Source organism: Globicephala melas, chromosome 19, assembly GCF_963455315.2.
Source record: "Globicephala melas chromosome 19, mGloMel1.2, whole genome shotgun sequence".
Classification (NCBI taxonomy): domain Eukaryota; kingdom Metazoa; phylum Chordata; class Mammalia; order Artiodactyla; family Delphinidae; genus Globicephala; species Globicephala melas.
In genome coordinates, this window is record NC_083332.1 from 31,799,261 (window position 1) to 31,812,922 (window position 13,662).

The 13,662-nt window shown below is 37.1% G+C and overlaps 1 protein-coding gene across 6 annotated transcripts in view; it reads left to right on the top strand.

The window, feature by feature from the left end:
• CHD9 (chromodomain helicase DNA binding protein 9) overlaps window positions 1–13,662 on the top strand; it is a 244,924-nt gene that overhangs the window by 147,525 nt on the left and 83,737 nt on the right. For all 6 annotated transcript variants that reach the window (XM_060289805.2, XM_070044370.1, XM_030832973.3 and 3 more), the window contains 3 exons: window positions 1,846–1,932; window positions 2,343–2,480; window positions 11,560–11,681. In XM_060289805.2, coding sequence (XP_060145788.1) covers window positions 1,846–1,932; window positions 2,343–2,480; window positions 11,560–11,681 — 347 coding nt within the window. The remainder of the gene's footprint in view (window positions 1–1,845; window positions 1,933–2,342; window positions 2,481–11,559; window positions 11,682–13,662) is intronic.

Below are 13,662 nucleotides of genomic sequence, written 5' to 3' on the forward strand. Positions count from 1 at the left end.
TATTTTTATAGCAAAAAAAAAAAGTGTGAGTGTGTATGCTTATTCTGGTCTAGAATCCAATCCTGCACATATAATGCATTTAGTTGTCATGTCTCCTTTATCAATATTTCTTTGTTTTTCATTACTTGGACACTTTTTAAAGAATTTAGGTGGTTTATTTTGTAGCACATCCCTCAGTTTGGGGTTATCTGATGTTTCCTCAGCTTCAGGTCATGCATTATTTAAAAGAACACTACAGAGATGATGCAGCAGCATTCTCAGTGTATCATATCAGGAGGTACACGATACCTATTTGCCCAATTACTGGTGGTGTTAACTTTAATCACTAGATAATGGTTGATATCTTATGGCAGATTTTTCCACCATGAAGCTATTGTTATTTCTTTGTAATTATAAAATCTACTTCAAAAATTTGATGACTCTGAAATGACCTATCAGTTTATGGATGCTGGGAGGTCCTCAAAAATTTCTCACTACCTCACTCTGATATAGAAGTTTCTAATGAGCTGAAGATTTTAGAAGTACTTAACTAATAATCTTCTAATTTTTCATGAAGATTAGGTACATTCATGACTCAGGTACAAGATAAACTGGAGCTGTGCAGATTTTCTTAGAATACCTTATTACCATTCTGGTGTTGGGCAGTGCTCTTTAACAAGTGTGTCCTGTACATGGAGATGATAGTATTGCTCAGGAAAGGATTAAGATAGTGAGGAGAACTAAAGGCAGAGCCATGGAGTACTATAACATTTAGAGGTTAAACAGAGGAGGAGAGGCAGCAAAGATAGCTGAGATGGGTTTTTGGAAGTAAGACTTTGAGGAATGGGTAGGAATTAGCCAAGCAGACAAGAGAAGGAACAGCAATCTATTCAGAAGAGAGAAAAATTAGTATAAAACCATGAAGGTGTGACAGAACATGGAGTTTGAAAAGCATCTGTTTTTGTACTCTAAAGCATGAAATCTGGGAGAGTCATTGAAGGATTTGAAGCCAGGGAGCAATATATGATTTATATTTGAGAAAGAGTACTATGGGGACAGTGTGAAAATAAATTAAAGGGAGGCAAGACAGTAGTTGGTGACTAGTTAGGAAGTTATTTGTAAAGATCCAAGTAAGGAGTGATGAAGCAGTGAGAATGAGGAAGGAGGAACCAATTTGAGTTACAGATAAAAGTAGGATCTGTGTGAATTGATGAGTTAAGGGATGTGGGAGATTAAAAAAGAGAAGGAATCTAAGATGACTTCTCCATTGCTGGCTTGTGTAACTGGGAGTAGGGTGTGAAGTTGGTGCTGTGTTACTGTTAACCCAGTTAGAAACTATAGGAAGAAGTGTAGGTTGAAGAGTAAATGAGTGCAGTCGAATGTGAGGTAGCTCAGAGAGTTTGCGTTTAGTTAGGTAAGAGGGTCTTGAGCACAAGAACCATCAGTAGATAGAGTGTTTGATACAGATGAGACAGGAGCCTCCAGGTCGGGTGATTAGTCTTCAACTCTTGGACTTGAGGAAAGTAGTACCTTTACAGAGGTAAAGGAGAGCCTCTTTCCAAAAGAGGCTACCTTTCGGGCATTTTTAAACAACACATCTTCTAGAGTAACTTACTTGTCTGGAGTACCTATTTTTTAGTGTTGTTTAGTTGAGTTTTTTATATATAACATGGTGATTCATAATATAGACAAATATCCTAGCAATCTTTTTGGAATTAAAATGGAAGGATTCCATTTTTTGGAAATTTAATTAAAATCAAACTTATGTGTTTGTTCTATAGTGAATAGCTAGTAAATTTGTCTTTATTTCACTTTCATCTTTCTACTTCTTTATCATATATCAACTAAGTTACTTTTTAATTTTAGATGGAAGAAGAACCATTTAACCCAGACTACGTTGAAGTAGACAGAGTATTAGAAGTCTCTTTTTGTGAAGATAAAGATACTGGTGAGGTAAGTAAATATTTGATAGAAATATTTTCTAAGTAAGTAAGAAAAACCTAAAGACTTCCAAATATTAAAGCATTACTTTTTTATTTTTTATTTTTATTTATTATTTTTTTTGCGGTACGCGGGCCTCTCACTGTTGGGGCATCTCCCGTTGCGGAGCACAGGCTCCGGACGCGCAGGCTCAGCGCCCATAGCTCACGGGCCCAGCCGCTCCACGGCATGTGGGATCTTCCCGGACCGGGGCATAAAGCATTACTTTTTTAAAGTTAATGACCTAAAAACACCAAAAAAGTTTCATAAGTTTTTACCAATGTAGGTTAATATATTTAAACTATTTCTGGGGATTCTCAATTTAAACTATTTCTTACTATTCTTTTTCAAAATGGTAAAATGAAAAAAAAATTTTTTTACAGCCTGTTATTTACTACTTAGTAAAGTGGTGCTCATTACCATATGAAGATAGTACTTGGGAACTAAAAGAAGATGTAGATCTTGCAAAAATAGAAGAGTTTGAACAGTTGCAAGCTTCACGGCCTGACACAAGACATTTGGTAAGAACATGCCTTAGCATCATAAAATCTTAGCACTTCTTTATTCAACAGATTTATTTTAATTTTTGAAATTTTAATTTAGTCTGGTATGCAATTAATATTGTATTTTAAAAATTACTACATAATATCTTATATATATTAATTTAACTGTTCCTCCATTAGTGGATACTCCAGTGTTTTGCTCTTATAAACAATGTTACATTGAACATTGAGCCCTTGTAAGATAAATCAGAAGTATAATTGTTTGGTCAGAACATATATGCATTCAAAAGTTTGATAAGTATTTCCTTTTAAATTTTCCTCCGGAAAAGTTGCAAATACTTCTACCTCATCTTGAATTTAAAACTTTCCCACTGCTTTTTCTCTCAGGTCATTTATAAAAATGTCAAGAATACCAGTTTCAGCTCTAAGCAGAGTTATGAATTCTCTATCAAAGAAAAATCCTTATTATATCCACCTTTCCTTTGTTTTCTGTAAACCAGTTATTTCTTCATAACTAAATAGTTCTTCTACTTCCATAGTAGCTTTATTTTTAGAAAAACCTTTTGTATAGAATATTGTTAAATGCCTACATAGTGGGGCACAGTCAAAATGGCGGCGTGGGAGGACATGGAGTTTGCGTCTCCCCACAACTAGGGCACCTGCCAGACGCTGGCGGGGGACCTCAACACCCAAGGAGACGGGAGGAACCCCCAAGTGACTGGGTAGGATGTGAGGGATTGTGAGGGGGGAGGAGAAGTGGAAGCCGGACAGGACTGGGGCCCCTGAGGGGTGGCTAGGAGAGGGGAGGGGTTCCCATGCCTGGAGGGACCCTCAGAGGCTTGGAGGATCAGAAGAGTGCGCCTAGCGTTTCCCCTTCCCAATCGGGCCCCAGGAAGCCTGCTGATCTCCTGGGCTGGTTCCGGCCCTCCAAGGCCCCCTCCAGACAACGTGGGTCCTAGGGATGTAGGAGGGAGGGAGGAGGAGAGGCAGTGGGAGGGACCCTCCAGGACCATGGGATCAGGGGAAGTGCCTTGGGTGTTTCCCCTGCGCTCAGCCACAGTAAGCCTGTTAGGCTTCCCGGTCTGGTCCCCTGCCTTCTGGGGGCCCCCTCTGGCCGTGTGGGTCCTAGGGGCATGGGTGGGGAAGAAGAAGAGAGGCCAACAGGGAGAGCACCACCTGTGATTGGAGGATCAGGGGGAACGTGCCTATTATTTCCTCTGCCTACTCGGGCCCAGGGAGCCTGCTGGGGTCCCAGACCTGGTCCTCCACCCTCCAAGGCCAGAGGCACTCCTGGGCCCCTCCTGCTGTGGTTGAACCTAAGCCTGATCACCCACCATGGCCTTTTCCAGCCCCGTGGGTCCTAAGAATAGGCCCGCCCACCACCTAAACCCTGCCCCTGCCTAAGCCCTGCCCCCCACAGCCAAGGCCTTTTCTGGCTTTTTTTTCCCCCCTGCTGCCCTGCACAGCTTACAGGATCTTGGTTCACAAGCTGGGGGTCAGGCCTGAGCTCCTACAGTGGGAACTCTGAGTCCAAACCACTGGACTAACAGAGAACCTCAGACCCCAGGGAATATTCATTGGAGTGAGATCTCCCAGAGATCCTCATCTTGACATCAAGACCCAGGTCTACCCAGCAGCCTACGAACTCCAGTGCTGGAATCCTCAGGCCAAACAACCAGTAAGATAGGAAACAATCCCAGCTATCAAAAAAAAAAACCAAAAAAAGTGAAATGACAAAAATACATGTCACAGAGGAAGGAGCAAGGTAAAAACCTACAAGACCAAATAAATGAAGAGGAAATAGAATTCTTTTTCTACCTGAAAAAGAATTCAGAGTAATGATAGTAAAGATAATCCAGAATCTCAGAAATAGAATGGAGGCACGGATTGAGAAAGTACAAGAAATGTCTAACAAAGATCTAGAAGAACTAAAGAACAAACAAACAGAGATGAACAACACGATAACTGAAATGAAAAATACACTAAAAGGAATGAATAACAGAATAACTGAGGCAGAAGAACGAATAAGTGAGCTGGAAGACAGAATGGTGGAAATAACTGCCTAGGAACAGAATCAACAAAAAAGAATGAAAAGAATTGAAGACAATCTCAGAGACCTCTGGGACAACTATAAACCAACATTCAAATTATAGGGGTCCCAGAAGAAGAAGAGAAAAAGAATGGGCCTGAGAAAATATTTGAAGACATTATAGTGGAAAACTTCCCTAATTTGGGAAAGGAAATAGTCACCCAACTCCAGGAAGGGCAGATAGTCCCATACAGGATAAACCCTAGGAGAAACACACCAAGACATATTAATCAAACTAACAAAAATTAAATTCAAACAAAAAATATTAAAAGCAACAAGGGAAAAGCAAAAAATAACATACAAAGGAATGCCCATAAGGTTATCAGCTGATTTTTCAGCACAAACTCTGCAGGCCAGAAGGGAGTGGCAGGAGATTTACTTAAAGTGATGAAAGAGAAAAACCTACAACCAAGATTACTCTACCCAGCAAGGATCTCATTCAGATTCGATGGAGAAATCAAAAGCTTTACAGACAAGCAAAAGCTAAGAGAATTCAGCACCACTAAACCAGCTCTACAACAAATGCTAAAGGAACTTCTCTAGGCGGGAAATATAAGAGAAGAAAAAGACCCACAAAAACAAACCCAAAACAATTAAGAAAATGGTAATAGGAAAATACATATCAATAATAAGCTTGAATGAAAATGGATTAAATGCTCCAACCTAAAGACACAGACTGGCTAAATGGATACAAAAACAAGGCCTCTATGTACGCTGTCTATAAGAGACCCACTTCAGACCTAAGGATACATACAGACTGAAAGTGAAGGGTGGAAAAAGATATTCCATGCAAATGGAAATCAGAAGAAAGCCCGAGTAGCAATACTCATATCAGATAAAATAGACTTTAAGACTGTTACAAGAGATAAGGAAGGACACTACATAATGATCAAGGGATCAATCCAAGAAGAAGACATAACAATTATAAATATATATGCACCCAACACAGGAGCACCTGAATACATAAGGCAAATGCTAACAACCATAAAAAGGGAGATAGATTGCAACACAGTAATAGGGGGACTTTAACCCCCCACTTACAACAATGGACAGATCATCCAAATAGAAAATAAATAAGGAAACACAAGTGTAAAATGACACAGTAGACCAGATAGATTTAATTGATATTTATAGGGCATTCCACCCGCAAGTGGCAGAATACACTTTCTTCTCAAGTGCACATGGAACATTCTCCAGGATAGATCACATCTTGGGTCACAAATCAAGCCTCAGAAAATTTAAGAAAATTGAAATTGTATCAAGCATCCTTTCTGACCGCAACACTATGAGATTAGAATTCAATTACAGGAAAAAACTGTAAAAAACAAAAATACATGGTGGCTAAACAATGCACTACTAAACAACCAAGAGATCACTGAAGAAATCAAAGAAGAAATTAAAAAATACATGGAAACAAATGACAAGGAAAGCCCTAAATCTATGGGACGCAGCAAAAGCATTTCTAACAGGGAAGTTAATAGTAATTCAGTGTCACCTCAAGAAACCAGAAAAATCTCAAATAAACAATCTAACCTTACACCTAAAGCAGCTAGATAAAGAAGAAAAAAGAAAACCTAAAGTCAGTAGAAGGAAAGAAATCATAAAGATCAGAGCAGAAATAAATGAAATAGAAATGAAGGAAACAATAGCAAAGATCATTAATACTAGAAGTTGGTTCTTTGAGAAGGTAAACAAAATTGATAAACCTTTAGCCAGACTCATCAAAAAAAAAAAAAAAAAGGGAGAGGACGCAAATCAATAAAATTAGAAATGAAGAAGGAGAAATCACAGCTGACACCACAGAAATACAAAGGATTATAAGAAACTACTACAAACAACTATATGGCAATAAAATGGACAACCACGAAGAAATGGACAAATTCTTGAAAAGGTACAATTTTCCAAGACTGAACCAGGAAGAATTAGAAAATATAAACAGACCTATCACAAGTAATGAAATTGAAACTGGAATTAAAAATCTTCCAACAAACAAAAGCCCAGGACTAGATGGCTTCACAGGTGAATTCTATCAAACATTTAGAGAATAGCTAACACTTACCCTTCTCACACTCTTCCAAAAAATTGCAGAGGGAGGAACACTCCCAAATTCGTTCTACAAGGTCACCATCACCCTGATACTAAAACCAGACAAAGATATCACAAAAAAGAAAATTACAGACCAATATCACTGATGAGCATAGATGCAAAAATCCTGAACAAAATGCTGGCAAACAGAATCCAACAACACATTAAAAGGATCATACACCGTGATCAAGTGGGACTTATTGCAGGAATGCATTGATTCTTCAATATATGCAAACAATCAGTGTGATACACCATATTAACAAATTAAGGAATAAGAACCATATGATCATCTCAATAGATGCAGAAAAAGCTTTTGACAAAATTCAACACCGATTTATGATAAAAACTCTCCAGAAAATGGGCATAGAGGGAACCTATCTCAACGTAATAAAGGCCATATACGAAAAACCCACAACAAACATTATTCTCAATGGTGAAAAACTGAAAGCATTTCCACTAAGATCAGGAACAAGACAAGGATGTCCACTCTCACCACTCTTATCCAACATAGTTTTGGAAGTCCTAGTCACAGCAGTCAGAGAAGAAAAAGAAATAAAAGGAATCCAAATTTGAAAAGAGGTAGTAAAACTGTCACTGTTTGCAGATGACATGATACTATACATAGAACATCCTAAAGATGCTGCCAGAAAGCTACCAGAACTAATCAGTGAATTTGGTAAGCTTGCAGGTTACAAAATTAATGCATAGAAATGTCTTGTATTCCTATACACTAACAATTGAAAAACAGAAAGAGAAATTAAGGAAACAATCCCATTTACCTTCTCAACAAAAAGAATAAAATACCTAGGAATAAACCTACCAAAGGAAGCAAAAGACTTTTACTCAGAAAACAATAAAACACTGATGAAAGAAATCAAACATGACACAAACAGATGGAGAAATATACCATGTTCTTGAATTGGAAGAATCAACATTGTGAACATGACTATACTACCCACAGCAATCTACAGATTCAGTGTAATCCCTATCAGACTACCAATGGCATTCTTCACAGAATTAGAACAAAAAATTTTACAATTTGTATGGAAACACAAAAGACCCTGAGAAAGAAAAACAGAGCTGGAGGAATCAGGCTCCCCGACTTCAAACTATACCACAAATCTACAGTAATCAGACAGTATGGTACTGGCACAAAAACAGAAATATAGATCAGTGGTACAGGATACAAAGCCCAGAGGTAAACCCACGCACATATGGTCACCTTATCTTTGACAAAGGAGGCAAAAATATACAATGGAGAAAAGACAGCCTCTTCAGTAAGTGGTGCTGGGAAAACTGGACAGCTACATGTAAAAGAATGAAATTAGAACACTCTCTAACACAATACACAAAAGTAAACTCAAAATGGATTAAAGACCTAAATGTAAGACTGGACACTATCAAACCCTTAGAGGAAAACATAGGAAGAACACTCTTTGACGTAAACCACAGCAAGATCTTTTTTGACCCACCTCTTAGAGTAATGAAAATAAAAACAATAAGCAAATGGGACCTAATTAAACGTAAAAGCTTTTGCACAGCAAAGGAAACCATAAACAAGACAAAAAGACAACCCTCGGAATGTGAGAAAATATTTGCAAATGAAGTAATGGACAAAGGATTAATCTCCAAAATATACAAACAGCTTATGGAGCTCAATATCCAGAAACAAACAACCCAATTAACAAATGGGCAGAAGACCTAAATAGACATTTCACCGAAGAAGTCATACACATTGCCAGCAAACACATGAAAAGATGCTCAACATCACTAATCATTATAGAGATGCAAATCAAAACCACAATGAGGTATCACCTCACACCAGTCAGAATGGCCATCATCAAAAAGTCTACAAACAATAAATGCTGGAAAGGGTGTAGAGAAAAGGGATCCCTTTTGCACTGTTAGTGGGAATGTAAATTGATACAGCCACTATGGAGGTTCCTTAAAAAACTAAAAGTAGAACTACCATATGACCCAGCAATCCCAATACTGGGCATATACCCTGAGAAAACCATAATTCAAAAAGACACATGTACCCCAATGTTCATTGCTGCACTATTTACAGTAGCCAGGATATGGAAACAATCTAAATGTCCACGACAGATGACTAGATAAAGAAGGTGTGGTACGTATATACAATGGAATATTACTCAGCCATAAAAAAGGAATGAAATTAGGTCTTTTGTAGAGATGTGGATGGACCTAGAGCCTGTCATACAGAGTGAAGTAAGCCAGAAAGAGAAAAACAAATATTGTATATTAACACATATATGTGGAATCTCGAAAAATGGCATAGATGAACCTATTTGCAGGGCAAGAATCGAGACGTAGATGTAGAGAACGGACATGTGGACACAGAGGAGCAGAGGAGGGTGGTATGAATTGGGAGCTTAGATTTGACATAAATACACTACCATGTGTACAATAGATGGCTAGTGGGAACCTGCTGTATAGCACAGGGAGCTCAGCTCGGTGCTCTGTGACGACCTAGATGGGTAGGATGGGGGGAGGTGGGAGGGCGGTCCAAGAGGGAGGGGATATAGGTATACATATAGCTGATTCACTTCATTGTACAGCAGAAACTAACACAACATCATAAAGCAATTATACTCCAATAAAAAAAAAGGCCTACATAAGTTAAGTACACTGATTTTTTTATTGATACATCTGTCTCTTCCCTGCTCAAAAAAAAAAAACTTGAGTCAGTTGTTTTTTCTAGTACAAAGACTAGAATTCTGGAAGGCGATGGCAAGTTGTGATATTTTAATAATTATATATTTTTTTATTTTCATGTGAATCCAATTTGGGGAGCCAACCAAAAGAAATTCACTTTAAAGAGACATATTATGATTTTATTAAATATTTTAGCCAGTTCTCTTTTTTTTTTTTTTTTTGCGGTATGCGGGCCTCTCACTGTTGCGGCCTCTCCCTTTGTGGAGCACAGGCTGCGGACGCGCAGGCCCAGTGGCCATGGCTCACGGGCCTAGCCACTCCACGGCATGTGGGATCTTCCTGGACTGGGGCACGAACCCGTGTCCCCTGCATAGGCAGGCGGACTCTTAACCACTGTGCCACTAGGGAAGCCCTTGGCCAGTCCTCTTTCAAATATAATTTGGTCATAGAAATTTCTTACTTCACTAAAGAGGGAGTTTATGCATGAAAAGACAAGAACAGATCACTTTTTGATTAGCACCAGAGCTAATGATTAGCTGCCATGAAAAATGTGGAGATGTGATGTAAGAGAAGGAAATGAATGAATTGTTCCATGGAAGAGATCATATTGTTTTTATAACAGTTTTTTTTTCTGGTTGTCTTCTTATTTTCTGGTCTTCTTAGTTTATCTCCCAATAATACCCACCATCTATTACCAAGAACACAGCAGCTCACCTCCATTCCTTTTGACTTCTAAGTACCTTTCCTTGAGCCAGGAAACAAAAGTTTAATTAACTAATTCAGGGAGGAGTAGTCTAAAGGATATTATGAAAGGGAAAGGTATTCTTTTTGGGGTGGGGACCGTGCTTCAGTAGTAACCTGATCTTTAGCCTCATTAAGTAAGCTATTTTTTTAGATCAGTGTTTCTCAGTCAGAGGTGCTTATCAGAATCACTTTTGGAACTTTTAAAAAATTAGAGATTCCTAGTTTCTGTATCCTGGCTCCAGAATCAGAATATCTGAGAGTGGACCCCAGGTGTCATTAAAAAGGTGATTTTGAAGCACATGGTGGGAAGAGCCAGTGCCTTAGATATGTAATGTAGTCCTTGGTAAAGGGGACTCAGCCAATAAAATTAATCCCCTCAGGTAATGTAAAATCAACTTGACAACAGTGCTGGTTTATCAAAGTCAAATAATGTAGGAGATAAGTGATTTTTTTTGCCAGTCTATTATTATTAAATAAAATAACATATAAAACATGTAAAGTATCTTTGATCAAATGAAATTTGTTCCTGGCCTAAACTAAGGAAACAGTGATTGGATTGCTAAAAAGAAAATTATGGAGAATATTAATTAATGTGGAAATTATTTTAAACAATAATTAGAGCAATAGTATATGTTAATTATTTTAAAGTTCATTGGCTACCATTTAAGAAATATTTTTTTTTAGTAAACCCTAAATTTTTCATATTTGGATGCCATTATAAGATAGTATTTTTAAAATGTATTTATAATTGTTTCTACAATATAGAATACAGTTTTCTGTATATTGATCTTATATCATGCAATGTTAGTAAAATCACTTCTTTATCTTTTTTCTAGATTCCACAGGATTTTCCATGTAGACAAATCATGTCTTCTGTAAATTAAGAAAGTTTTACTTCTTCCTTTCCAATCTTAATGACTTTTATTTCTTGTTCTTGCTTGATTGCTCCTGTTAGAACCTGTAGTACAATGTTGAATAGAAGTGATGACAGTGGACATCCTTGCCTTTTTCTGATCCTAGGGAGAAAGCATTTAGTTCTTCCATTTTCTGCATCTGCTGAGATTATCATATTTTTGTTTTTTAGTCTGTTGATCAACATTGATTAATTTTCAAAGTTAATCCACCTTCCATACCTGGGAAAAACCACTTGGTCATGCTGTATTACCCTTTTTATATATTTTTAGATTCCATCTGCTAAAATTTTGTTATGAATTTTTCATCTCTGTTCATGTGGGATATTGGTCTCTAGTTTTCCTGTAATGCCATTGTCTGATTTTGGTATCAGTTTCATAGAATGAGTTGGGACGTATGCTTTCCTCTTCAGTTTTCTGGAAGAGTTCGTGTAGAACTTACTTGGTGTTCAGATGTTTGTAAAATTTCATCATAATGTCATATAATGTTATTCTTCTGATTATTTTAAAAGCAATGCTTTTACCATGTATGAGATATAGGGAAGATCAAAAAATCTAAAATACATCATTCATTCTTTGTTTTTCCACAAAGGACCGTCCTCCTTCTAATATTTGGAAAAAAATAGATCAATCCAGGGATTATAAAAATGGCAATCAACTCAGGGAATATCAACTGGAAGGACTCAACTGGCTCTTATTCAACTGGTACAATAGGTATGTAGTATGTATTAATAGAAAAAAAATTAATGTGTGTTTTTTTAATGTGTTCCAAAATACATTAAGTAAAATTGGTACTGATGTTGCTACATTATTACTGTCATGGAGTGTTCATTATTGAAAATGAAGTTGTGGTTAGCTCAAGAAGATACGTACATTATAATTTAGGATTTTGACTATAGTTGCTTCCTTTTAATGTGTACCAATGAGAATAGAAGAAAGTTGATATGTTAATTCATAATTAAATTTGAAATACCTTTGTTAACATCATCAAACGTCAGCTATGTTACAGAATGTTTTTCAACTTAACACTACTGTCTGCCAATAGTTGAATCTAGTTAGTAAGGTATCAGCAGTTCCATCTATAAGAATTAGATAGGTCTGTCATGTACGTCTTCAAGGAAGCAGATTGTCAGCAATTGATAAGGAATAGAATACTTAATATAAGAACCTAGTAATGAATTACCCCCATTTATTATTAATTTTCCAAGTTGTTCAAAATGCTTTTTGGAATATTATCTCACCTTTTTTTAGTGAGATGGAAAATTAATTGCAAAAGAAGTAAAAAATGGTATCTTGATTGAGAAAGAAGTCTGATAGTGTATATAAAAGAGCAAACGAAGGTACTGTTATTAATAATAGCAAAATTTTATGACGTATTGAAAATCATTTTTCTGTGTTTTTACTTGTCACATGATTCTTCTGTTTCACTAAGTAATGGTGAGTCATGAAACTCAATCAGGTGGAGTTAGGAAAAACCTGTTATTCCACACAGTGCTCTTTTTCCTGGTTTCTATTTTCTAAATGTTAATCATTTTTCCCAAGAGAATCTTCCTGGTAAAATAGTTAACAAAATTTTATTTTAATTGTCTTTTATCAATACCCTTTCCCAGTTACTTGTTTCAAACTTGTACCACTTTCCTCAAGCACTTTATCACAACCCTATCCCCTTCACTCTCTGTATATGACTGCTTCATAGAGAAGCCTAGGGCCAGTCGGTGAATTCATTCAGGTTCTTGCCTGTCCTCACACCCAAGCCTACAAATGTATCTCCATCCTTAGCCATTCTTACCTCTGTCCTCATATCAGAAGTTAAAAGGTGCCTCCTCAGAACCAAGACTAATGCTACCACCTCAACTCTTGACAGGCATCTAATCCAATCTTTTCAGAACCTCACTTCAATCACTTATTATCCTTCTCTGTTATATCTTCAAACTATCTCTTAAGACTAGTGCCATCCCTTCAGTCTGTGAACAAATTTGGGTTTAACTTATATATAAAAGTGAGGAAAGGAAAGGGTAAACCTTCTCTTGGCTCTCTTTTTCCTTCAAGCTACATTGATCCCTCTTTGTAACTTCCTAGGCAAAGGTCTAGGAAGTATAGCCTGCATGAACTCTTCCCATTTTCTCATCTCCAATTCTCCTTAAACCTGTCGTTTGACTTTTGATTCTGTATCATCTCTGAAACTCTTAATTTTCCAATCCACAAGATATTTTTTAGCCTTAATTTGCTGTCTCTGCTGTGTTAGATAGTAGTTGCTAGTCCTTCCTTTTTTAAACTTTTCCCCCGTTCTCCCAACAGCTTCCACAGTGTGACTCTCCTAGCTCTCCAGAACCTCTGTTGTAACTATTCCTTTCAATAGTCTTTGCTGGTTCTTCTTCCTTGCCTACCCTTTCAGTGTTGTTGGTTTTTTTCTTTCCCAAAGTTCTGTTTTTTACTTTCTTCTCATATTACATTGTTCTCCGTAAGCCAAACTCTACTCCCCCGTGTCTTCACTTATCAGTAACATCTTTAACTGAGGCCTTGAACTCCAAGCCCATATTTGTTTACTTCTGGCTACCTTAATGTCTATCTCAATGATTCTTTAAACGCAGCATATTCAAAATTAACCTTATTATTTCCTGTTTCTTCCATATCAAACTTATTCAAATATTTTACATCTTGGTTAATAATAACACAACTTATTTAGTCACCCAAA